The sequence below is a fragment of the Crocodylus siamensis genome, chromosome 11 (assembly GCF_052110815.1).
Source record: "Crocodylus siamensis isolate JL-2025a chromosome 11, ASM5211081v1, whole genome shotgun sequence".
NCBI classification, from domain to species: domain Eukaryota; kingdom Metazoa; phylum Chordata; order Crocodylia; family Crocodylidae; genus Crocodylus; species Crocodylus siamensis.
In genome coordinates, this window is record NC_143405.1 from 39347249 (window position 1) to 39374548 (window position 27300).

At 42.7% G+C, this 27300-nt stretch overlaps 1 protein-coding gene across 1 annotated transcript in view; it reads right to left on the reverse strand.

Moving 5' to 3' along the window:
• Positions 1–5185: 5185 nt before the first annotated feature.
• Positions 5186–27300, reverse strand: part of WNT7A (Wnt family member 7A) — a 59725-nt gene continuing 37610 nt past the window's right edge. Inside the window, exon 4 of the mRNA XM_090021625.1 lies at positions 5186–8962. Within this exon, the coding sequence (XP_089877751.1) occupies positions 8483–8962 (480 nt within the window). The 3' untranslated portion in view covers positions 5186–8482. The remainder of the gene's footprint in view (positions 8963–27300) is intronic.

A 27300-nucleotide genomic window follows, 5' to 3' on the forward strand; every position in this document is an offset into this window, starting at 1 on the left:
GTCTGCCTTTGCCCTTGCCTTTGCCCTTGCCCAGCAAAGAGGCATGCAGGCAGCAGCTGGGCAGCAACTCAGAAAGAAGACTTAGTCCTAATGTGGTACAATGGACTAAGAGCTGTTAACAGCCAGAAGTGTTTTCCAGTATGTTCAGACTTTGTCATCTGTGTCAGGCCTGTCCAACCAGTGGTCCATGGGCCATGTATGGCACTTGTAGGGTCAGTTTGCAGCCCTGGACTCCCACCTGGCCACCACTCTCCCTATTGCTCCAAGTTTCTCTTCCCTTCTCCAGCTTTTGTGTCCTGCCCTGCCTCCTAGGTGAGACAGAGCAGTGCAGGGGCAGGACAGGGGTGCACTGGAAGAGTGGGGAGGGAGAGGATCCTCATACAGTACAGTCAAGCACAGCAGGGCAGGGAGAGGTGGTATGCCTGCATGCATGTCCCTGGGATCTGCAGCACGGTCAGGGGGTGCACCTATGTGGCCTGGGGAGCACATGAATGTGCATACACACACCCAGCCCCTTAGAAGCTGGACAGCCCTGATCTGTGTCAAGCTCTGTCTTGTATCCCTTGGGTACAGAACTCCAGCCCAACACAACCTGCAAATATTGTTCATTTTGAGACGGCAAAAATAGGCAAGTGAAATCGTCTTTTAATTTCATTATGCCCCACAGGCCACCATTTGGACAGTCCTCCACTAAGCTGTACAGAGAATCAGTGCAGTCAAGATACCAGTATACTCCCACGAACAGCAGTATATGTCTAACGCTCATTGCTTGCTGGCCTGCCTCTCCTAAGCAAAGCTCCTACTGACACCCCTCTAATTTACTGAAGTTATTTCTGGCTTCTTTCTGTGAGATCCTAACACTATTACCTTAGAGATTTCCATGCTACGCTTCTGAGAACACATTACATGCATGAGATTTTAAAGTTGCACTACAGAGCACTCAAAGAAATCAATGCAACGAAGTTTGCTTTAATATATCATATAAGATCTTCATGGCTCCCAGGTCCCTTCCTAGCTCCCTGGGCTGCAGGCTGCTGTGAACATTTTGCTGTGAACACCTACTGCTCTACATAAATAACAACACAAAAGAAAGGGAGAAATGGTATAAATGTTGCAGGAAGGGATGTCTATTTTCAAATTCTTACTAGTGTAATATACCGTATTTTTCGGACCATAAGACGCACCTGACCATAAGACGCACCCAGTTTTTATGGCAGGAGAGACTATGTGTGCCGGTGGCCGGCCATTTTTATTGCCGGCTCCCGGCCACTGGCACGGGCGCCGGCTTCCGGTGTAAACAAGTGTTGGATGTCCCGCTCGGGCTCCGCCACCTCCGCGGGCAAGCTCCGCCCCGTCTCCCCGGGACACGGCATAAACAAGTGGTGGGTGTCCCGCTCGGGCTCTGCCGCCTCCGCGGGCAAGCTCCGCCCCGTCTCCCCGGGACACACACCTTCAGACCATAAGATGCACCCTCGTTTTCCCCCCACTTTTGGGGGGAAAAAAGTGCGTCTTATGGTCTGAAAAATACGGTAATTAAATAACATGGTACTTTAACGATGACTGTTGACAAGTGTATTTAGAACTAGCCATCAGGAAATGAATAAATATGTGAAAAAAGAGGCATGAGCAATGAGTGCATGAGTTCACCAGATCTTATTAGTCACACCATCCAGTGCATTTACACTTGTGCATCGTCCAGGTCAGAATTTGGCACTATTCCTCCATATTTTTCACTACCATATATCATGTGCAACTGGCCAGATGGCAGGGGCAGGGGGTTCAGTGACTGGCTCAACACTCCTTCCCCCCACTTTTGGAGTCATGACATGGGAGCAGCAGCCAGGGACTTTTTTAAAGTCCCCAAATCGGAATTTCCCCTCGCCATTTCCCCATCATGCTCAGCACTACCTCCCCATCCCTTACCTCTAATCCCTTCCTCCCTTGCCTACTGCTGCCACTGTCCTCAATTGAGCCAGGGGTGGAGAGAGCTCCAGAGCTGCTCCTATCCTGCTCCAACTAGAGAGGAGCCAGACTCAGTTGGGGGAAGGAGCAGCAGTGGCAGTGGGCAGGTTTCCCCTCATGACCAGTCCTGCTGGGTGGTCCCCACCAGCCTGGGGTAGAGTGGGGAAACCTGCCTGCTGTGTCCCAGGTTGATCCTGGCTCCCCAAGCAGTAGCTCCCAGCAGCCCTGAGTGGAGTGGAGCAGGAGAGGCAGGTTCCACAGCAGTGGAAGGGGGGGTCTCCCATTCCTGAGCCCAGAGGCATAAACAGAGAAGGTAAGGGGGGCATGAAAGGGGGAGGGAGGTGCCACTGAGTAGAGAAGGGAAAGGAGCGAGTGCTGTGTGGGAGGGAGATTCTTACCTAATTCAGAGAGTTAAAAAAAGTCTCTGACTGCTGCTACCATGGCAGTGGTCTGCCCACCCTGGTGGGGTGAGAAAGGCTGGATCAGCCTATGGCATCAGGAGGTTTGGTCATTTGCAAGCATCTACAATTTTCCTTGTGTATCAAAATTTAAAAAACACCAGAGCTGGTCCACTGATTGCAAATGCAAGTGAAATTTGATACTGAAGAATTTTGATGATAGGGAGCTGTACACAATGTATCAATCCCAAAGCACATGCATATATACCTTGTGAAAAACACCTAGCTATTTGGACCATTTGGCACATTTGTAATTGTTTTTGTGTCTGTGGCCACTGAAATTAACCAGGAACTATGGAGTGGTTTCTAAGGCTGTACTTAATGTGACAGGAGGAAATGAGATGAGTTGGTGTGGGAGGTATAAACCACCCCTACTTTTTATTCATTTTAAATCCATGTGTAAACACAAAGGTGCTCACAAGTAAATTTTGCTCCTTTCTCTCTCACGTTTGCACACACACACAAAGATACCACTGTTTTCTCTTATATTGGTGAAAACCACTCTTCTTTCAGGGGCAAAAAGACAAATTTTCAATTATTTTTTTTCCTACCAAGGGTAATAGTGGCTGACAAAAATACAACCCTCAGAGGTGATATGTAAGATGAATATCAGTCTACACTGTAGCCATACTTAAACAGATGAGTATGATTTCTCTGTGAGATACAAATAGTTTGTAGATGCCTGAAAGTTCACATCCGGTGTATCTTAGAGGTAACTTGCATGTGCTTCAGTAATTAAGGAGATAGTTATCATGTACATTCCCCTTGCCTTGACCTAATCCGTGAATACACAAGAGCTGGGGCATTCCTACAGCTGCAGAGACATCATCTCTGCTATGCCTCTGGCTCCTATGCAAAAAAAAATTGTAGATTCAGATTATACTTCTTCATTTATTAGCTTCGTTACATATCATTAACATTTGTTCTCAGAGTTAAAATTCTCTGCATTTTGTTCATGGTTAGATTATATGGCTTTAAAGAGAACTTGATGAATTAATGTTATAGTTTCGCCTGGAAGAAGATATTCCTGGTGGCTCATTGGGACATTGCACATTTGGAAAGCTGCTTGAGGCACTCCTATAGTAAGGAAGAGTGTTTTAGTATTTAGGAAAATTATGTAGATTAATTCACTGCCAAGAAGTCAAAATGTATGAGAAATGGAAATATCTGGTGCAGTTTCTTAAATATTACAAGCCACATCTCAGCTCGCACTTCCTGGAAGTATGCTGGAAAACCAGTAGTTGACAGTTTACACGTAGGGTAGAAGCTGACTATTCCAATTCTGGCCAAGTTTGGAAACATACGTTTAGCAGATTTGTCCTCCTAGCAACAATAGATTTTTGGGTATGTGGTTGTGCAGCTCATTTTATTAGGAGCATACAACTCTGTGTGTATGAAGTCTACCTGATCTACACTTCAAAGAACTACTCAACACTGCTCACCAAGACACTTTCATGGACCCAGAGGGACAGCCTTCCATCTTCAGCTCCTTCTGTGAAAAAATGAAGTTTATTTCCTGCCCGTGTGGACTTTTTACCATCTTGTACCATCTATACTTTTATCAGAGCCTGACTGGGAAAACTTTGATCCCAGAAGCTTGCAGAAAAGGACAATTTTCTTGCAATTTCCCGGTTGATCCAATAAAAGGTATCCTTTTGAAACCAGGAGTTCTTGTTTTTTGTATGTCTTCTTGTCTCAGACCAACACAGCTACCAAGTACACCTATGCACTGTTTTGTCATTTCACTGATTTGGGTGTCCTTTATGTGTCTACCATAATTACTTAAATATGCAAATATTATCTGAGGTATGTAAGCTGAATTTCCATCCAGACAGAAACTACACCCTACCCCATTTTTAAATGCAACCATGATAACAGGCTTTGCAAAGTGGTTTTGGTTAAAGCAGTTTTATATTTCCCAAAATAGGCCATTAAATCTTAAGATTATGAGATGCTTCATACATACTTTTTCCTTTTTCTCGTAATTTAGTAAGCTCAGAACAATCTTGCCATTTGCCAAATGAGCCAATTAAGCATACATTTAAAGGAGGTTTTCAGTTTAATTATTACTGTTGAAAGACATGTCTCCATTAGTTTTGTGCAAACATGGCAAAGAAAACTTAGTCATTGATGGATTCTTGTTGTATGCTGGTATTGTACCAAGTATGCAAGCTGACTGAGATCAGGATTGTTACCACCTTTAAAAAGGCCAGTGAAATACTTCAATTAAAGTCCTTTACAGTTTTCTCTGGATTGCTACAGGTAGCCTTTTAACCCCTTTGAAAAAGGCATCCAATTTTAAAGAGTATAGTGAAACGAATTGTTGTAAAACACAGTGCTGAGACAAATTACGCTGGTTCCAACGTTTTTCTTAATGTTCCTCCTGTTTTCAAATATTCAATGTATGTTTGCTTTACGAACATATCCAGGTTATTAATGTGAACATCAATCTGACACTCCGCTCATTTAGCAGAGATACAAAGATGTATTTTCTATTGAGGGCTGCATTGTTCTTAGCTGTGTGCATTTCACTTTCATTGTGCAGTTCTTCACCAAGTAAAAACAGAGCTCTTCTATTCCTTAAGACAAAGAACAAACTGTTTGGAGTAAAAAATATCTACAAAATCGTAAATCTTTCTCTTTCTCCCATTTATTCTTTATGCCATTCAAATACATGGCCAATTAACTCCAGATCCAGGATGGACTCAGATGAGCCAGATTTCTCTTATCTGGGAAGACACAGTCAAATCTTCAAACACTTTTAGGAAGCTGCAGCAAGACATTTCCCTCCTTCCTAAAGTTGCATGGTCCTTTTCACATGCAGCAACCCAACTGTGAGATTCCACGTCCAAAATAAATCATTCCTTATTATGTGGAACACAAAAAATATTGCAAATGTAGGTCAGTGTAAGTCCCCATATTTTTTACGGAAATGTTAAATTTATGAGAATATTACTTTTGAAAACCATTTAAGAATTGATAACATCTTTTCTAGTTTGCAATAAAAATAAATAGATTTTCATTGTGTATCCAGTTCTTTATTATTGAGTAAAACTGTTTAAAGAAATCTGACTTTTAAGAGTTAATGTGCTAGTTGTACACTGTGCATCACCTATGCATCAAAATATACAGGAAGCAGCAGTTTTACAGAATGCTTTCCTATGGTTGAAAAAAAACATACTGCAAAATTAACACTTCATAAAGTAGCAGTAATCAGTGAAGAATGACAAACTTACAACTGTGGTGCATATCCAGATAGGGAAAACCAATGAATATTATTAAAGAAAAAAATCAACCAAATATGTCAGAGATGTGCATTATTAAACCAGATTGTACAATTGTAATTAACCTCCACATTGCATGTTTTATTGAGTTTTTCGTTTCATTATTGAGCTTTAGTACACAGAATTTAGAAATCCAAAAGTATAAACTCATTTTTTAATATACTACTTTAAAACAATTAAATAATGACAAGTCATAAGCTTGAAAGTAAACTGTGTTAATTTTATCTGACTTTTACTTTGATATCTCACACTGGTATTTGAACTACTGTAAAACTGCATATTATGTGGTGAGTAGTAGGTTTGGAAAGAAACACTATGTATTCAGTCATAATTGTACCTTGTGAGGAGCAGGTATTGCATGGTTTGGGGGTTTTCCTTTTTTATTTTTTTATTTTTAATGAGAGGGATAAAAAAAAACCAGGCCACATTGAGGCAACTTCTAAAAAATACATTACTGGACCAGAATCCCATAAAAGGGCCTGTATTGCTTCCATTTTTCCTTTTCTCAGCACGGGTCCCAGTCTTGCTGTTCTAACAAAAGCAAAACCTCCAGTTAAGTAAATGGATCAGACCCACTGCTAATCTGCTTATTCTCTATTCATCCCAATATGTATTGCTTTCAGTGGGAGTCACTAAGGAACACGGATAACTAGTGAATTTGTGGGTTTCCCTTTTTGTCTGCCCTCTCAAATTACTGGAGTGGGTATGATCTTGCACTTCTTACCTATGGAAGAGGTTGCCCTGTCTCAAACTGTGGAACATGCCATAGCAATTAAGAGTCCCAGCCTCAGCTCCTTACCCAAGGAAACTCACCATAGAAAGCAAAACTGTCTGGTCAGCCCCCAAAAGGCTTAGGTAGGAGCAGAAAGATTCTAAATGGGAGCAATACTTATTTACTTGCAAATGTTTGGGGAAACAGGAGGCACTAAGAAAGGAAACAAACAGAGGACACAGGAGACCTTAATGGGGCTTTGGAAAAACAGGTTGTTTAAGGTTTGACTACATGTGGTTTGGGTTTATAACTCAAGACTTTTTGGGGAAAGAACAAGGCAAATGCCAAAAACTGTTGGCCAAAATTGTAAGCTTTGTATCTTATCTGTGAGAATCAGACAATGTGTGTCATGTTAGTTTTTACAGTCATAGTCTACAGTCTTCCACTGATAAAATCAAATTTGACAGTAACACAATATAGAGATTTAACTGACAGCACACACAGCACATTTGCTAGTCATAATGCCACAGTTTAATGACTGACGCATGTGGGAAGCTAATTCAGATTTTTTTTTCTCAATGGGATAAATGAGCATTCAGTTAATACCAATCATGAATTCAAGCCATGTGACAAAACTGATGCAACATACCCTGTTCTTGTTTTGCATATTCTGCAGATTGAACTACAGAAAAAAGCCAGTTTGTACACACATCCGGAGAGAGAGTTCATTCTGCATTTTTGACACATCTACTAACCACAGCTGAATGTATCCAGCTTGCTGCTGTTCAGTCCACAAACTAATCAACCTTTCTCTGTTAAATAGCCTAAGAGTTACAAATTGAATGCCTGTTCTGAGAAAAATTACAGGTTATAGAATTATACAAGCAGACATAGTATAAATAAAATATTCATATAAAAATAGTCTCTTACAAAATATACTCTCTTATCCTATGGTTCATTTTCCAAAATGTGGAAGTTTGTCTGGAGTTTCATATTTATTTTTGATGTATTCCAAAGTGGATTTTCATTATGCTCCTTTTTAATTGGAAAAAAAGAGTATTAGTAAAGATATCATAATCTTTACCAGGTTGATGTTTCCAGACAACTAGCAGCAAACAGCAAAAAATATATAAAAGATGCCTGCCTTTGTACTTAAACATCTAGTACTGCAGAAAATATCCTGCAAATCCAACTAGTAGAAATATCCAAGTAAAGAATAATATATACAGCTCCAGTTTTTTCCTTGCCGTATCTACAAAATTATTCCACAAAGAAAGCAAGCTATCTACTTTAATTGCAGAATAGTTCCAAAAACGTTGGTAGAGTTCTTCTTTAATTAAATAAATTAATATTAGTTATCTGAATAAATTGTTAAATATTGCTATTATTCTGCCCAGATGTCCCAATCCCTGTGCTAAAATCTGCAGCACAAAAAAAAAGAAAGCAGATAAACCAGTGTCTATGGAAAACCATCAACAGTTCTACTTGCTGTAGCAAACTGTGTGAAATGGAAAGATAGGCAAGACCAGCAGAAGCTTTTCAAAACTGTAGAAACCTAAATCTGCATACTCCACACTCTTCAGTAGCAATCCACACTGGGGTATTGTCCACCCCATTCTGTGCAAAGGCCATTTTTAAGGTTTTGTTTCATTTCTCCCACCCTACCCTGCCCCCTTATTTATAGATACTTGTATATTTAACCATCTTTTTCTAAACAAAAGCAGTTTCCAAACTTAGAGATTTTTCATTTGACTCAAGTTCCTTTCATACAGCAGTCAATGCATTAAGCTTTAGAAGTGCAGATTACTTGAGATGATTTGTTTCTTGTTCTGTGTGGTAGGTGACTTGCTTATTTTTTGTTCTTTTTTGGCTGATTTGTACAGGTCTTAAATGTGTATCCACATAAGCACTGAAATACAAGCGGAAAAGATAGGAATTTGTTTGTTATCTTTTGTTCTGGAAGAGAGCAAGTTTTTTTTGCTACAGTCTTGCGTAGGTATGTTGAACTCATGTGCAAATGTATTCATTCCCAGGGATCTAGCTAGTCATCCTCCCCAGCCACACTTTCATTTACAGGTATACACTTCTGTTCTTTCACTGCATGTATTACACTTAACGTAGCAGCACCAATGAAATTTACAGTTACACTGCCATACTCTTGAGTACTGGTGAGTGTTGTAGCCTCGACCACAACACATCAGATCACAGCCATTGGACTGCTGAGCTGTTTTGTTGCACATTCTTCCCTGTGTTCCCACACTGCCAGTGACAGGGTCTTCTTCACAGTAATTTGGAGACTTTTCTATGTACACTAAATCTGTATCCATCGGTTTGCGGTAGGACAACGGCTTCTTTATTTTAAGGAAGGTTGGACGCTTGTTTCGACTTGCCCTCACTGGTTCAACCTGAACTGCTTCATTGTATTTGTCCTTAAGGATGTAGCCCAGCTCCCGGAATTTAGGAAGGGTTGTCCAGCATGTTTTCGTAGTACAAGATCCAGATACTCCATGACATTTGCACTCTAATTTCATATTTTCTTCAAGAATCTAGAATTGAAAGAACACAGAATGAAGCATTAAAATGATAGGACTCCATCAAACATGTTGATCTGATAGCATTACAACAATTTTTTGTTCTCAAATGTGCTATTTACCATAACAGCTATTAAAAACAATGTAAAAAGCCTTGCCTGCCTACACTGCCAATTGGTTACATAACTGTGTCAGGTATCAAACTGCCACTGATGTCAGCTGAGTTTTGTCTATAGAACAAGCATAACTGCTAATCAGAGAGGAGAGCTTTGTGTAACTCTAGAAACTAGCTAGAAAAGCAAAAAAATACTGTCTTTACTAAACAAATGTCTTCACCTTGCTTATTACACATTTCTTTAGTGCTCCTGGTGTGTTTGTGTTGCAGTTTAGAAATATGGAGAGTACATCTCCCCAAAAATCCCTCCCCCTCCCCCGCTCCATTACCACTGAGGCCTCTACCCAGACGGAGGCCCTGGCTCTTGGCTGTGGGGGCTGCCTGGCTCAAATACAGGCAAATGAGATCAGGAGAAAAGACCCCTCCCCTTGCGGGGTGTGCTTCACATTAGAATCCCTGGAGTGCCAGATAGGGGACCTCCAGGCTGCTGTGCAAAGGCTGCATGCTATCAGGGATGGCAAAGAGGAAATCAAGACCTACCACCAGGCTCTTCGCCTGAAGAATGAGGAGGGAAGAACAAGGAAGGCTAGCAGGACAAGGGTGGACAAAAGAAGTCCTCATGAAGTCCAGCCGGGGGTCGCTTGGACAAAGGTCATTTCTAGCCCCAAGGCAACTTGCACTAGTCACCACCCCCTAGAACTTCACAACAGATACGAACCCCTCACAACATCAGCAGAGCCAGCAGAGTCGCTGGCTCCAGCACGCGAGGAAAGAAGGCGGCCAGCAGCCACACATTGGAAGAGATGCAGAGTGGTTGTTGTGAGACACTCCCTCTTGAGGGGAATAGAGGGCCCAATCTACTTTGTAGCCCATGAGGTCTGCTGCCTCCCAGGGATGTAGCTGAGAGAAAATCCCTAAACTTGTCCAACCCTCCGACCACTATCCCATGCTTCTCATCCATGTGGGCACAAACAACACAGCTTGAAGCAATCCCAGCCAGATCATGAGTGACTACAGGGCTCTGGTGGCTGGGCTCAGAGGGTTGGGGGAACAGGTGGTTTTCTCCTCGATCCTCCCAGTTACAGGTCATGGGCACAGGAGGAGAGATGTATCAATGAAGTAAACAGAAGACTGAGGCACTGGTGCCACCACAAAGGCTTTGGCTTCTTCAATCATAGTCCGCACCTCAGAGACAGAGGCAGTGGTCTGTTAGGAAGAAATGGCCTCCACCTCAACCCCAACGGGAAAGAAGCTTTTTTTGACTGGATTGGCTGACCTGCTCAACAGAGCTTTAAACTAAGATTGCCAGGGGACGGGTAGACAACCATCAGAGCAAGCCCAGGAAGTGACAAACACATAAATCAGCAGGTCAGGAATTGCAATTGAACTTACTCCAACACCATCCTAAGGATGGGAGTCTCCTAAATGCACAAAGAAGCCTAGGGCTTCTGAAGGAAGGCTTAGCTGCTTGTACACAAATGCCAGGAGCATGGGGAGCAAACAGGAGGAATTGACCCTTCTGCTAAGCAATAACAAATATGATCTCATAGGGATAATGGAGACCTGGTGGGACTCCATCTATTACTGGACCACAGGTATAGATGGCTATACCTTGTACAGAAGGGACCATGTTGGGAGGAGGGGTGGGGGTGTAGATCTCTGTGTCAAGGAGCAGTACACTTCCATAATAGCTGACATTGGCACCCAAGGAGGGTGACTTGAAATACTCTGGGTTAGAATATGAAGAGAACGTGGTGAAGGGGAATATTACTGTAGGAGTCTATTACAAACTACATAACCAGGAGGAAGAGCTAGGCCATGAATTCTCTAGGGAACTAACAGAGGCTGCACGCTCTTGGTGCATGGTTGTCATGAATGATTTCAACCACCCTTACATCTGATGGAAAGAGCATTCAGCTAAATCTGATCAGTTGCAAAGCTTCCTCACCTGCATTGACAAGCTCTATCAGCTCAAGACATCCACAGGCCAACAAGGGGCAAGGTGCTGCTAGATCTGGTCCTAGCCAAAGTGGGTGATCTAGTGAGCAACCTGAGGTTTGACAGGAAGCTTGCTGACAGTGATCATGAGTTGATCACTTTCTCTATCCATCGCAAAACTGGCAAATCAGTCAGCAATGCACAAATCCTCAACTTTAGGAAAGCTGACTTTCATAAGCTCAGGAGGTTAGTTGTTGAGGCCCTGAAAGATCACAGTCTGACAGGTAAGGGAGTCCAAGATGAGTGGTCACTCTTTAAGGACGCAATCCTAAAAGCACAAGGGAAATCCATCCCAGCCCATAGGAAAGTTAGTAAAAGGGCTGGGAGACCCCCTTGGCTCAACAGGGAGTTCATGGACCTCCTGAAACTTAAAAGAGAAGCCTATAAGAGTTGGAAGGTGGGAAAAACCTCTAAGGAGGACTATGCATCACTGGCCTGTACCTGTAGGGAGCAGATCAGAAAAGCCAAGGAAAAAACTCAGTTCAAACTGGCTACAGGAATCTAGGACAATAAAAAGTCCTTCTTCACTTACATGGGAAGTTGAAAGAGAAATAAGGGCAACATTGGACCCCGGCTGAACCAAATGGGGCAGCTGACATTCAACACCCAGGAAAAAACTAATCTCCTTAATGATTACTTTGTGTCAGTTTTTCACCATCCCTAGGGGATCACCCTACCCAACAGGACACAGGATTACAAGGGCACAGGTGACCACATGCCTACATTTGGTGAAGACCTTGTGAGGTAACACCTTGAGAGACTAGACATCTATGTCAGCGGGCCCTGCTGAAATGCACCCAATAGTGCTAAAAGAGTTGGCTGACATTATAGCGTGACTAATGGCAAGGATATTTGAGAACTCATGGTGCTCAGGAGAGGTTTCTGAAGATTGGAAGAGGGCCAATTATTCTGCCTATCTTTAAGAAAGAAAGAAAGAAAGATCCAGGGAACTACAGGCCAATCAGTTTGACCTCAATCCCTGAAAAGATTATGGAAAAAATTATTAAAGAATCCATCAAGAATAGGCTAACAGAAGGCATCATCCTGAGAGACAGCCAACATGGTTTCATTATGGATAGGTTGTGCCTGCCTAACTTCATCTCCTTCTATGACCAGGTGACACATCACCTGGACAGAAGAGGAGAGGCTGATGTCATTTACTTGGATTTCAAAAAAGCCTTTGATTTGGTCTCCCATGATGTCCTCATGACAAAATTGAGGAACTGCAGTCTCAACAACCTTATGTTCCGATGGCTGGGGAACTGGCTCTGTGGTCGTACCCAAAGCATGATAGCTGATGGAACTGAGCCAACATGGCACATGGTGACCAGAGGCACCCCGTTCAGTACTTGGACCAGTATGCTTTAACATATTTATAAACAACCTGGATTCAGGTGTCAGAAGTGGACTGGTTAAGTTTGCAGATGACACCAAATTATGGGGAAGTGCAGTCACACTAGAGGTTAGGCTGGGAATTCAGGCCGGTTCGGACAGGCTCACAAAGCAAGCAGATCAAAGCCTGATGATTTTCAGCATAGAGAAATGCAAGGTGCTCTACCTCAGGAGAAAGAACCCACATCATACCTATAGCCTCAATGGTGCTACACACATTAGCACTACAACTGATACAGACTTGGGGGTCATGATTGACCACAAGATGATTATGAGCCACCAATGTGATTGCGCAGGGAAAATCTCTAACAAGACCCAAGATGTCATCCTCCCACTTTATTCACCCTTGGTGAGGCCACAGCTGGAGTACTGCATCCAGTTCTGGCCTCCATGCTTTAGGAAGGACATGGAGAAGCTTGAGAGAGTCCAGAGGAGAGCCATGCACACAATCAGAGGTCAAGAGAGCAGGCCTTTTGAGGAGGGGCTGAAAGGCATGGGACTCTTCAGCTTGGAAAAGCGTAGGTTCAAGGGGAACTTGATGACAGCCTATAAATATATCAGGGGTATACATCAGGATCTGGGAGAACATCTGTTGACCAGGGCAACCCAAGGGAAGACAAAGTCTAATGGTCACAAGATGCTGGAAGACCTTTTTAAACTGGACATAAGGAAAAACTTCTTTACTGTCTGAGTCTCCAGAGTCTGGAATAGACTTTCTCCAGAAGTGGTGCAAGCATCTACTCTGAACACATTCAAGAAGCATTTGGATGATTATCTTTCTGGGGTCATCTGACCCCAGCTGACTTCCTGCCCCTTGGGCAGGGGACTTGACCCAATGATCTCACGAGGTCCCTTCCAGCCCTAATGTCTATGAAATCTATGAAATCCATGAAATAGCATGCCCTTCACCAGTACCATAACAAGCAGAGTTGGAACCTGGGACAAACCCTGCAGGAGAGTGGGAGAGGGGGCACAGGTTCTGAGAGTGAAGGCAAGGAAGGCACAGCAGTCTAGTCAATGCTCAAAACTCCTAAGCAGTCCCCAAGTGAGCTAGCTGCTGCTGCCACTGCTGCGTGCTCTGCCCACCCCAGCTGTTGCTTTTGAAGCAGCAGCAGTAGCAGCAGAAGCCTTGGACTACTCTGGAGTTCCCAGCATGGGTGTATTGCCACGGCATGGACTCCACAGGAATTTCAGCACCCCTCCTAACTTGGCACTGGAGATAAGTGCCCCTCTCCCCCTCTCCCCCTCCCCCCCAGTTAGCCTACTGTATCTCACTACTAATGAGGTTGTTCTGCAGAAAAGTTCTTTATGCTATATTTCTGGAAAGTACAATATATAGTTGTATTGAATTACATGAACCAAGCTGGGAAAATAAATTCTATTCCCAGAAATGGCAGGACACCAGCCAGGTGAAAAATTTCATCAGATTTACCAGGTGCTGATGTACTGATAGACATTTGCAGAGCAATAATTTCACAGTGGCTCATCATTCTCAAACTAGTCAGTCATATGTGACATATGGATCACCTAAGAATACTAGCATCATGCCTCAGAAGTCTATAAATTAATGCTCTAACTATGTTCTTATACATTACATTCCTGAACAGTGAGAAGATAGACGAGATGATTTAAGAGTCATAGTCTAGCAGCCGAAGAATGACAGTCTTTCTTTCAGCCCTATTTTTTTTAATTTCTCCATTTTGAGGCTATCAGTGATACGTTTCTCATTTTAATTCAATCCTATTCTCATTCAAGAGGCCAGTTTTGTAATCTGGTACAATGTCTGGAGTTGCAACCAAAACAGTAGAAGCTTAGCAGACTTGTTCTAACTCTCACACCAGTACTCCATCTTGAAATATTAATACTAGCCACATTATGGTCTATTTTCTATGTAGCTAGGTGGAGGTTTTTGTTCCCTAAATGCAGTTCACATTTTAAATAGCCTAAATTCCCTTTCAGTTTATTTCATTAACATCCCATTTACAGACAGCAGTCACTGAGGGAATAAATAGTTCCTGCAGAAAGAGCTGAATAAGCTGATGCAATGGATCAACAGTTGAAAGGACTCATGACATGTGATGAGCTTGCTGTTCTATGTGACGTATGGCAATGCCAACTGGAACTAGCTTAGGAAGTTTTCTGGTCACAGTCAGAGCTGGACACAAGCAGTTGGGATAAAAAGAACTGGCTTCATTTTAACATGACACATCAGAATAATGCTAATCAAACCTAAATACTATGTGTTTTTTGAGAAGACTGAAAATGCAGCGTTAGTTTTTGTATATTATTATGCTTGAGTTTTGTTTTCCTGATTTCTGGGACCTACTTTGTGCCTTTCTGTAGCAATCAGCTGAAAGTAAATTTAGATTCAGACCAAAATCTTCTTCCCCTTCTCTTTTTAATTTGGCCAGATGTAATTTTTAAACACACTTCCCATTTCATTTCTATATTCCCTCCTAATCCACTCTTCCTACCTTCAGACCATTAGCCCATTCATAGGTTGCACTCTTGTTTGCTCTTCCTCCTGCTGCTCGCTGCTATTCCAGAATCTGGTAATTCAGCAGAGACAATTTGTCTCCTTCAGACTTCTCAAAACATAACCCTACTTGTAATCTGAGCCACCTATGTGCCACAAAGCATTTATCACAATGGAGTACTGTGATGGCAGATGTCATTTGTCCTGCACTAAAAAGTATATATAGTGGCATCTTCATGCAGTTGAGTTACCTCAATAACTCATCGGTGCTTTCTCAAATTCAAAACAGGAGCTATGTGGCTACTTGGAGAAGTTGAAGTTTCTGTGTTAAGGGTATCTTTCCTTGGGCCCAGACACCATAGTGCATGTCTGCTGCTTAGAGTTCATATTCAAAAACCTATATTCATCATAATACAAACATTAACCATCTTCAGGGATCCTGGTATTCTGTGATTAAAAAACCGCAAATTCTCCGATAAAAACCCCAAAATCTGCGATTAAAATGAAACACTACTATATGTATGTGTGTGTGTTGTGTGTATGTATCAATTGAACACAATGTTTTATTGAAATTTTTAAGCAATTTGAAAGCCTATCAGTGCCTCAAACACTATAATAAAATAAATTCTAACTACCTATTAATGTTGGTATTTGATTTTGGGTTTTTATATCATGGGAAATCAGAGCTTCCACTGCCCCCTTAGCTCACAGAATGCAGGTCCAGGCCCCCTCACTCCCAAGCTCCAACCCCCAGCCCTGCTGGTGCCCCTCACTCCCCAACCACAGCCCCCCAGCCATGCTGGTGCCCCCTGCCCTCACTCACAACCCCCCGGACCCCAGCCCTGCTGGAGAAGGCCCCAGCTGCCAGGGCAAGGGGCCCAGGTCCACAGCCTCCTGTCCCCCACAGAAGCACCCGAGCCCCAGCTGCTGCCCATGGGAAGTGGTGACTCCTGCAGTGGAGCAGAGTGCAAAGCCCAGCTCCACCACCCTCATGGGCAGCACAGCCAGAGCAGAGCCCATGGCAGGGTGGTACAGACTGTCCTTTGCAGGCTTGGGGGAGAAGGAGGCAGCTCCCCACCATTGCATGCGCTCCTGGGGGAGCAAAGGAGACCTGTGCCCCCCAGATCTGTGCATGGGGCAGGGGCAGATGTGGGGGTCGGCTGCCTGCTATGGGCTCAGGCTCAACACCCTGCTGCCCTCCCCTAGGGCCTCCACAGCCCCAGGCAGGACCTGGTGTGACTGGACAAAGCAGGGCCAGGTGAGGAAGCTCTTTGCTGCTGCAAGCACTACCCTGGCAACATGTCCCCTAACTGCCCCACAGCAGCAAGGGGCACAACCCCATGCCACCACTCCTGCTGCTGCCAGCCAGGCACAGAGCACCTCACCAGGGTGACATGGGGCTTGCAGCAGCAAGGAGCTTCCAAGCCCAGCCCACTCTGCCCTGCTGCACTATGTCCTACCACTGGGCTGCAGAGGCCCTGAGGGAGGGCAGCCGGGTGGGGAGCTTAAACCCATAATGGGCAACCCGCCCTGGACACAAATTTGGGGGGCACATGCCCCCATGCTCCTCCAGGAATGGACACAGTGGTGGGGAGCAAGCTGCACCCCCCCAGGTGAGCCACTCATGGCCCTGACCCACCCCCTGCCAGTGCCCTGAGGCCACGTGTTTTGGCCTCGGACCCCAAGCCCTATTCACCACCCAGCTGGGCAGCAGCCCCAGTCCCAGCCCCAGCCTTGACCTTCCCAACTCCTTCCCTCCATATGACGGCTTCAATTCCTGCCCTCCCTGCTCCCTGACCAGACTTACCTGCAGGAGCTGCTCTCCAGGCTGCCAGGCTGCCTGTGCCCCCTGCCTGATCACCCTCCTCCAACTGCTCCCAGCCCCTTGCAAGCTGGAACTCTGGTAGCCTGCACAGAGTTCTTTGCAAAACTGCAAAATCTCCAGGTTTATCCATTAAACTGAGAATTCTATGTTTTTCTTAAGGAGAAAACCCATATTTTTCTCTGTTTTTCCATGGGAAATGGAAAACCCAGATCCCTGATCATCTTTCAGGAAAAGTGAGATTTGTTCCTTGAATGATTTTGCCAATGACTGAAATTTTTACCTTAGATTAAGAATTGTAATATAGCTTTACATCACTGGATTCAATAATAACCAATTGTTGTTACATAAGAGGGCCATAAGTATCTGAAATATTGTTTGATACCCTGACTAAAGCCAGAAAATGTCTTTCTTCTAAGAGTACTCCAGTGTTGAACACTTATTATAAGGCATTAGAGAGAAAAATTAAGTTATTAGCAAAAATGAGGAAATCCTTCAATATTGGTAGAGAACAAAGAAAGTGGTCTCACCACTTCCACATAGCACTCACAGCAAATAGCATCACAGAGAAGACTCTGAGGATGAAATTTTGCCCCATTTCAGAGGCAGAGAAAAAGGTAACTCATGTTACTTTCTACTGGGAGCAGGAATGTGACAAAATCCTTGAACAACTTCCAAAATCCCCTGGTTCACATAAGGATGTCATATGAGAAAAACACATTTTCCTTACAAGAACCCTGGTCATGTGAGAGATTGGCCATTATGCTACAGACTAATAGCATAAATCTAAAACATATAAAAATACATCAGTTAACAGTTGAACTGATTAGAGACCAAACTATTGTCAAGCAAGGTTTTATTTAAAAAAACCCTGACTTTGAAAAGAGCAATAGATATTGCAGATCTAGTGAAATCTGTGCTTTACAAATAAGGCTTAACAATTACTAAAGTAATTTATGTTGATCTGATTAACAATGACTATTACAGCCTAAAGACCAGGATAAATAAATAGCAGAGAGTAGGTCTGCTTGCAAGATAATGTGAAGGTTCAAGCACAAGGGTAGTGGTTTTATGCCTGTAATAAGAGCTGCCACTTTTTCAGAGGTGTGATTCTCTAAAAAGAAAATAGATTAGAAACAAACACTTGGAGCATACAGTGATAATGATGTAGAAACAGTTTTTTGACTAGCTTAATAAATTTACAAAGCAAGGATGAGTTTGTGAAAGTGGAGATATGTGCAAAAGAAGTGAATTTCAAAATAGATACGGGAGCTGAATACTCCAGTCATAAGATATAAAATATAAGTGACCACCCAGTGTTAAAACTCAGTGTGGTTTATGTAAGTAGTATATCTAGAAGTCACATGTGAAGTTCACATGTCTGTGAAAAGACAGATTTCACTCAAGTCCCAAAGAAGTGGAGGGGGAAGCTTGCACACAACGGCTGCCACTGCCATCCACCACCCTGAGTCACTGCTCCGCATGTGGCCGCTGCTCCAGGACCAGCTGCCATCCCTCACCTCACCCCACCTTCCCACCCCTCCACCCTTGCTCTGGGACGAGCCATTGCTCCAGTTTCAAAAATCCAGAGTTTTCAGATTTCTGGCGTGTGCTCGGTCCTGAGCATGCCAGATTTATGAGGTTATACTATAAAGCAAAAAAAAAATGGTAGTAACTTTTTAAAAACAACTGTAAAGGTCATGGCTATACAATAGTGTGATTATATGTGGGTGACCAGGTTTGGTCTAAAAAACTAAATCTCAAATTCATTACAGTTAAGTGATTCACTTAGAAAACTGCTTGAGATGTAGTACCTAATGGGTACATCTACATAAGATGCTTAATACACAGTAGACTAATTCTACTGTGCATTAGTGCATCACAGCAAAAACCATACTAATGCACAGTAGAATTACTCTACTGTACGTTAAGTGTCATGAAAAGACAGTGCACCATTGCTACTGTGCAGTAACACCACTACTGTGCATTTAGTTAGTACCTCATACTAGAGATACTAAACTTAATGTGCAGTAGCAACAGAGCATTAATGCACATGTAGACATGCCCAGTGACTAGGAATCAAATGAGCCAGATTCTATATATTATCAATTGCTGTAGGTCATAGATGTTTTTTCAACGTAACTGACCGGTTGTGAATGCTTCTAAATCACCCACTGAAACAGAACTATGTTCACATTGAAAACAGGTCTTTGCAATTGCTTTATTGTGTTCAACTATTCAACCACTGGAAATCATATTAACTATATCCTGCTGCAAAATCCTACCAAAATGATCTGACTTCAGAATTGCTAAATTGTAAAACTACTTTTTAAATGTGAAAAGTGAGTTCAGTAAAGAGCTGCTTACATCAGACATTTCAGGAGAAATCCTAAAAATAGGGAACTTTCTGGAAACAGAATACTGTTTTAAAATGTGTTAAGATGCACAAAATGATCTAACTTTGCAGCTTTAGAGAGTAAGTCTAGATGGATGTGTTAGACTAGGCACAAGTATCTCAAAGAAAAAAAAATCCTACGGGGGATAGAGATGCATATTCTATATGAAGGACATCTTGTCACAATACTGAACACCATGAGATCAGAAGTCCTAAGCTTAGTACAGAGCCCCCTCTGCATTGAGAAGTGTAAGGAGAGCCTAAAATGCCCATTTCTGGCCAGCCATGAATACTGCTATCAAAAGGTAGCTATGAGTGAAGTCTATGAGAAAAAATGAAAGAAGTTTTGAAGCACAGTGGTCATCCTTTGCCTAAAGACAGGAACAATCTATTTGAATTAAACAGGAAAGACTACCTCTTATGAGGGGACTGCTACTAAACATTTTAGCTGGGCAGTTTCAATATGCATTATTTAGCAATTTAATAACATATTTTAAACTGACATTGCATGGCAACCTAACTGCACATGATAATAGGACTGGATCATTTCAGCCAGCATCTTTTGTATACCTGCTTAAACACACCACACCAAGCCTTTCCTCTGCATAACCATAAGGTTTGGTGTAAGAAGTCAGTGCAAAATGCAAATTGTGACAAAGAATAAACAATCAGTATCTAACAAAGCGCTTGAACCCAATACCACAAATCCTTAAGTATCATAATCAGAATAAAGTTAACAAAACACACAGAAATAATACTAGGATAAGAATGCAAAACAGTTATCCCCATTGCAAGGGCAAGGAAAGTCCTTGTTCAAATAGAAAGTATCTGGCAACCTGCCAAATAAAAGCTATATTGCAGGATCTTGTGTCACTCTTAAGCATCAGGTTTTTATAGGAATAGAAGACATTTAAAAAGAAATCAATCATATTGGTAGTGGTGGAGTGACGTAGCCATGATAGTCCAGGAAGTATGCAAGATGCAAGGATTTCTGTGGCTGATATCTTGTATTAAATCTTTTATCAACTTCATGGTTGGATAGACTTAGATAAACTTTTAAATGCAATGCCTTCTTCAGGTGACAAGCATACATTGGCTCACTCATCCCCAATGGTATTAAAAATGATGATAGAAGTAACCTATTATTATGTAAAACAGCAAGTGGTTTGGTTTTTTTTTCAAAAGAATAATATTAACTTCTTTGGGATATAAGAACTGTAATAAATAATCAAACTTCATCAAAAATTATCTGTTTCCCTCAGACAAATTATTTCTCCCTGGGCCTATCTGTTCACCTGCTTATGTGCTTAAAGAGACAGTCAGTCCTCAGAGCTTTTTCCTAGTTAATCTTTTGGGAATTATTACTTAAATATTTGTTTGCATGCTATCCTGCAACAGTCAGGTGCAGAGAGTTCTCTTTTTTATTTTATACTATTTTAGCTATTTTATATATATATTGTCCTTAAATATCAGTTTTCCCTTTTCCTTTACATTATGGAAAATAACCCATTCATAATAGCCGATTTTCCAAGTACACCATCTTTTTCTCTGTTATCCAAAAAAATTCAAGAAATTAATTAGGACTATGTAAATATATAGCTTCATAGTGCTTAGGGCCGGAAGGGACCTAAACAGATCATCAGGTCTGGCCCCCTGCCACAGGCAGGAACGGGTGCTGGGGTCATATCACTCCAGCCAAATATCTGTCTAGCCTCCTTTTAAAGACCCCTAAGGTAGGAGAGCGCACCACCTCACCTGGGAGCCCATTCCAGAGCCTGGCAGCCCGAACTGTAAAGTAATGTCTCCTGATGTCCAGCCTGAACCTTCTCTCTAACAATTTGTGTCCATTATTCCTAGTAAAAATGACACTATGAAATGCCATTTCTGTAGGCATGTCCAGATGAGAGTGCACATGGGCAACTGGTGCCTCCTGAGTCAGAGGGGGCACTTGCTCTCCTCCCCCCAGTGGCCAGTCGGCAACCAGAGGGTGGGGTCCCCCCGTGGCTGATCACACTGGCCAGCGTGATCAGCCACAGGGGAACCCTCCCCCCACCGGTTGGTGTGATCAGCCATGGGGGGACTGCGGAGATCATTTCTTCTGGCACACCTACTCTCCAGCCAGCGCTCTCAAGGGGGACACCAGTGCTCTCGCCTGTCCCTCCTGCCATTGCCTAAGCAGGAAATGCTGCTGTTTGGGGGTGCACCAGTGCTTTCAGGGGGTGCACACGCACCCCTGTGCACCCCCTACATGTCACCGTTGAGTGTGCATGTGCGGTTTGCAGGCACTGCAAACTGCATGTGGTGCATGTGCATTTATTTGCCACACTACAAATTTGCAGCATGGTGCCAAAATTTCATACCAGAAACTTCCAGTATAAAAAAAAAGGCTGCAAAAAAAAAAAAAAGGCGGTGTGGTACATGTTCCAGGAGTGGGTACTGAAGTAACTGGCTTCTCCAGGGTGATGCTCTGGCTGCCAGCCAGAATGTCTCCCCTGCTGTACCTGTCAGACCTGACCTTTTACACTTTTCTTCCCCCCCACCCCCCACCATTTTTGCCCTTTCATAGTTTCATAGTTTCTAGGGTCGGAAGGGACCTGAGCAGATCATCTAGTCCGACCCCCTGCCATGGCAGGAAAGAATACTGGGGTCAAACGACCCCAGCAAGACGTTCATCTAACCCCCTTTTAAAGACCCCCAGGGTAGGAGCCTGCACCACTTCTCCTGGAAGTTGGTTCCAGACCCTAGCCGCCCTGACTGTGAAGTAGCGCCTCCTGATCTCTAACCTAAAGCTGCCCTCTGCCAGCTTGTGACCGTTATTCCTGGTCACTCCTGGCGGTGCTCGGGGGAACAGGGACTCCCCCAATGCCTGCTGATCCCCCCTGACTAGTTTATAACAGGCCACTAGATCCCCCCCTCAGCCTTCTCTTTTGGAGGCTGAACAGGTTCAGGTCCCTCAGCCTCTCCTCATAGGGCCTGCCCTGCTGTCCCCTGATCATGCGAGCGGCCCTCCTCTGGGCCCTCTCCATGCTGTCCACATCCCTCTTGAAGTGTGGCGCCCAGAACTGGACGCAGTACTCCAGCTGTGGCCTGACCAGTGCTGCATAGAGGGGGAGGATCACCTCCTTGGACCTGCTCGAGATGCATCTGTGGATGCATGACAAGGTACAGTTGGCCTTCCTAACTGCCTCCCCACACTGCCGGCCCATGTTCATCTTGGAGTCAGTGATGACCCCCAAATCCTTTTCCCCCTCCGTGCTGACAAGAGGGGAGTTCCCTAACCTGAGTTCCCTTTATTTTCCTAGTTTCCAGCCATTTCCTTTTTCACAGACAGCCTCTTTTCTACCTTGAATTACCACCACTGTAGAGTCTCCCCTATTCATCTTCGACTTTTTTTCCCCTGCTTCACCCCGCCCCCCCGCCACCCCCACATTCTACTATTTATTTTCCTAATTTCTATCTATTTACATTCTCACTGACATCCTGTCACACTCTCATTCCTTGGAGTCCCAGAATAACAGAGGCTTCCTATGGTTGAATAAGGGTGACTGTGCCCAAAAGCTTGCTAAGAACTTTTTCCAGCTACTCAGTTGGTCTAATAAAAGATATCACATCAGCTCACAGAACCTTGCCTTCCACTGCTCTCAGGGTACAGACAGAAGAACACCTCCCTGCTGTAGCTGAGAACACCTTGTAGGAAATGTTGTGAGTTACAACAATCCCTGCACCAAACAGAAGCTCACTGTCAGTTCCAGGGGGAGGAGAGTCTAGCTGCAGGCTGTAGCTGGTTTCCCCTAGCAATAGCCCCTCATCCCTCCCAGCCTGTCCCTATTTTCCGAATGGGAGGGAAAAAGGGAGAAGAGGGAGTTCATTCTAGAAGTTGCCCAGCTGGAGGATGGGGTGGGTGCATTGGACACTCCTCACGTCGGGGGGCTTCAATACACCTGCCCCTCCCTCCAGTGCGGGCTGAAAAAACCCCAAACCAAACTCCCTCTGCTCCCTTTCCCCACTCCCATTCAGAAAATAGCAACAAGCTGGGAGGTGTTCCTCATCTCCTCCAGCATGCCAGGAACCAGGAGGAGTGGAGTGGGGAAACAGAAGTTTCCCCAACGTGAGGCATTTTGCTACTATTTGTGCTGTGGCGACTGCACCCCCCTGCATGTGGGGATGCACCCTGTATCTCAAAGATTCCAAGTCAAACTACTCGGTCCTCATTGTTTTTCCCACTGAAGCTCTGTAAACTTAATTCTGGATCTGAGGGTCAGATTAGTTTTCTAAATTTGTATGTCTCTACCAAGCTGCCGCTTTGCACAATTATACCATTAGTTGTATATCTGCAACCCTTAATGTTGATAACTTAGCACATTTGATATGAAATTAGAGACAGCCATAAAATCCTGTATAGTGCCATGTATGAGAGTAAAACTGCACTTAAAGGTTCAGTTAAAGGTCCACCATATTTGATAACACACACAAATGGTATCCTAAGATATTTTTACATGTTGTGGGACATGGCACTGGGTGCTTTTAATTAGCAAGCTGCACTAATTAAAAGCACCTGCATGTCACATGTATCAATGTTGCCACAGATCCCTATGCTGAAAAAATGGCAGTGGGGTGCTTTGAATTAAGTGCATCAGATGTGTTTTATTTTGAAGCACCCCACCACCATTTTGTCAACATAGAGGCATGCAGAAACACTGATACACATGACACGCAAGGCTGCCAGAGTGCATCAGTTTCCATGTTCCAACAGACTCAATTAATGGAGCCTGCTCCAATGTGCTGGATTTCCACTGTGTCAGAGCAGGCACTCCCACACGTGGGTAGGAGCCCCAGATTCATCTGCTTTTTCTTTCTGGAGAACAGATTCTAGTTCTCCCTAGAGAGAACGTATTTGTTTCCTTCCTCTATTCACCAAAATGTAATGTAAAAGTAACAATGTAGCCTCTTAGTACCTTTGGAAATGACCTCAGTCAGTAGCCATAAAGTCTCTTGTTAATACCCTCTCTCTCCTAGTTCACAGCCCTTCTCTATCCCTCCAAGCAGACTGTTTGTATTTGCATAGTCTTTCTTTGATAGTTAGCTCAGCCTGAGTCCGCTTCTTGCTCAGACCTGAAGAGCCCTTGATGCCCAAAAGCTTGTCCAACAGCTCTCCTAACTGCATATCTGGTCCAATAAAGATATCACAAAAAATCCTTGCCCCTAACTCTTTTTGAAATGAATGTTTTTAGTCGCCCAGCACAAGACAGGAATTCACACATATTCTACAAACTGAATGGCCAGTGACTAGGCTTTCAGTCTTTTCTGTTAAATCTATGGCAAACTTTTTAACCCACTCTTTTGTTTTCTATCTGAGAGAATTCACCTTGAAACAAAAGCAATTTATACATGCCAGTCTTTTTACACCTATGATGATTACATAAGTTCCTGTATCAGGAAATGGATTGCAAATTGCTTCTCAATATCACTCTTCTGGCAATTGACCTTTTAAAATTAAGTTGAAAATTAAAACAGCATGGCACTTAAAGTAGTTTTAGACAAAAAAAGGTTTTTCTCCTGTCATACCAGTGCCCATGTTTATCTCTAGTCCATGGCAAGTGCCAGCCACCCATAAGACTGGCACCTGTTTCTTATTCATGGTCAAATCTATAGACAACAAAATCCATTCCAGCTATTTTCATAGAGCTATTGGAACAAAGTTTGGAAATATATCTTTCACTTGCTCTGGATACATTTCAGTTGTTTGCTTTTAAAAATAACCCTATTATCATCTAGATTAAACTAGATCAATCCAATGCCAAATAAATGTTGTCATGTTGGAAAAACAGCTCTTAAAAATTCAATTACTCAGCTTCTCTTAAGAGCAATTATCTTATGGCTTATTCCGTCTGATTTCTGTGCTGGGTATATATGGAAAACTACCTGTTTTGCCCTGCTTAAAATGTTTTCAATAACTTTCATCAGATTATCATAGATACATTCAATATACAATTTCACAATATGTAAAACATAACCCTAGAAATCTGATGTCCTGGTGCCAAAGTGCAATGGAACTATGACATTAGGGACAGCTTGCTTTTATCTCTAGTCAGTGACAAGTGTAATAATTGATGCCCACCTACATTAAACTGTTTAGACTTTATGGATTACAGTCTGCAAAGTAAAATCATCTTGTTGTCCTAATGAATTTATCAATTCAGAAAGTGACAGAAACTGACTGGAAAAACAGAGGTTATTATGATAATTCTTTGGGAGAAAATAATATATTATTTAGTGTATTTCCCTCTAAATGTAGGGCCATTCCCTGTGGTACAGTACCATGATTTCTAAAAAGATAATGGATAACATAATAATGGCAGAAATGAAGGAAAAGATAACTATGAAAGGGTATGACAAAGAAAGGAAAAATTGTTGACCACTGTTACATTTTGTTATCTATTAGAAAGCTAATAAAAGACCATTGTTAAAGTCATTTTTCTCAATGCATCCTTCAAACTAGTATCTTAGGCCTCACTTGATGTACAGGTGAAATCCCAATGAAGTCAACAGCACCTTATCTGAGTGAAGCTTAAAAGAGAAGATGCCAAAAGAGGGAATTTTTTTAAAGGGATTAAAAAGGCAATCTTGGGATGCCCATTTAACTTTTTAATTTAGTTCTCATTGTATAAAGTTACCATTACAGTTCCACATTTTCCATTTAGGAACCAACTGCGCATATTGTTCATAGTGCAACAAGTTGATAGTATTTCTAAATAAGCCATACTGTAATATTATAAGCTCCTCTACATCCATGATTGCGAGAGTAGAATGAGTTAAATGTCTGGTTTATACAGGTTTTACTACAACCTTACTCAACCAGGAATCATCTATTAGTATCTCATTGATACTTACCATTGTAATCTTTGTCACAAGGAATGATTCACACTTAATTACTGTGGCAATGAAAACAGGAAATGATACAACTGGAATCCATTCTTGTCTCAGTGAGTGTACACAAAGTAAGAAATGCTAGATTGTTGACTCATTCCCATTAAGCTTCATCTGCCTTGTAACTCTCTCCAATTGCAGTCAAACACTTTGAGTTAAGAAGTGTTGGCATTATATGTTAAAGAATCATGAGCAACCCAGTTAGATCTCTTTAACAAATGCTTCAGCTGTCAGGAGTAAGGTTTCCAAATAGTGATAAAAACCAAAACCAAGTCTCACTGGCTTCCAGACAATTCATCAGCAAACACCTCTTATACGAAATTAAACCAAGTACTGACAAGGATGCTAGCTGCAAAGCAATATTGCTGTTATTGTTTCTAATCATTCCTAACCAGCATCATAACAACATTTTTATAGGTTCATTTAAACTATGCATGCATTGTGAGATAATTAACCACTTAAATTGTTTTCGGAAGATACGTGCTTTCTACCATTCAACAAAAAAAATAGTAGAAAGCACGTATCTTCTGTAAACAGTTTACTCCAAATGTCGCCAAAATACAAGTCATTTTTTATTTCTTTTTCTATAATTAAAACTTTTCACACAATTTTGTACTTCTACCTAAATCTTTCAATTTGTATATTACTACCTAACAGTTTCTTGATGAAGGCTAAATGACCTTACACTGCTGACCTTTGATATCTCCATAACAGCAATAAACCTTCTGAACAAGATAAGATACCAGGTTTCATCACACAATTCACAGTATTTCTAAATTTCATAATCTAATATCATTTTGCATTTCACATGAAACTGTGAAGTACAACTTTGACCTATTTTTCTCTTAGCTCTACAGTTGACAATTAAGCTAGAGGCAGATATTACACATACACCAATTTAAGTGATCAGAAACTGGTTTAAACCTCTAAGAGTACAGATGTTTAATGCACATAAACCAATCTGAGAATGGCTGAAACTGGTTTGAGATAAACCTGGTTGAATGTAGCATCAGACTTAACTGAGTTGGCTCAAATCAGTTTATGCAATGTCCCAAACCCCTTGCTGGTTTAAGATAAACCAGACACCCACTGTATCCTGGCATGCTTTCTGAGATGGGCAGGGCTCTCTGCTCCACAGCAGGGCTGGGCCCTCCCCTCTGCTCCCTGGCTGGAGCTCCAGAGACTGCAGACTGCTTCCCCCCTCCCTCACCACTCCTTGCTAAGCAGG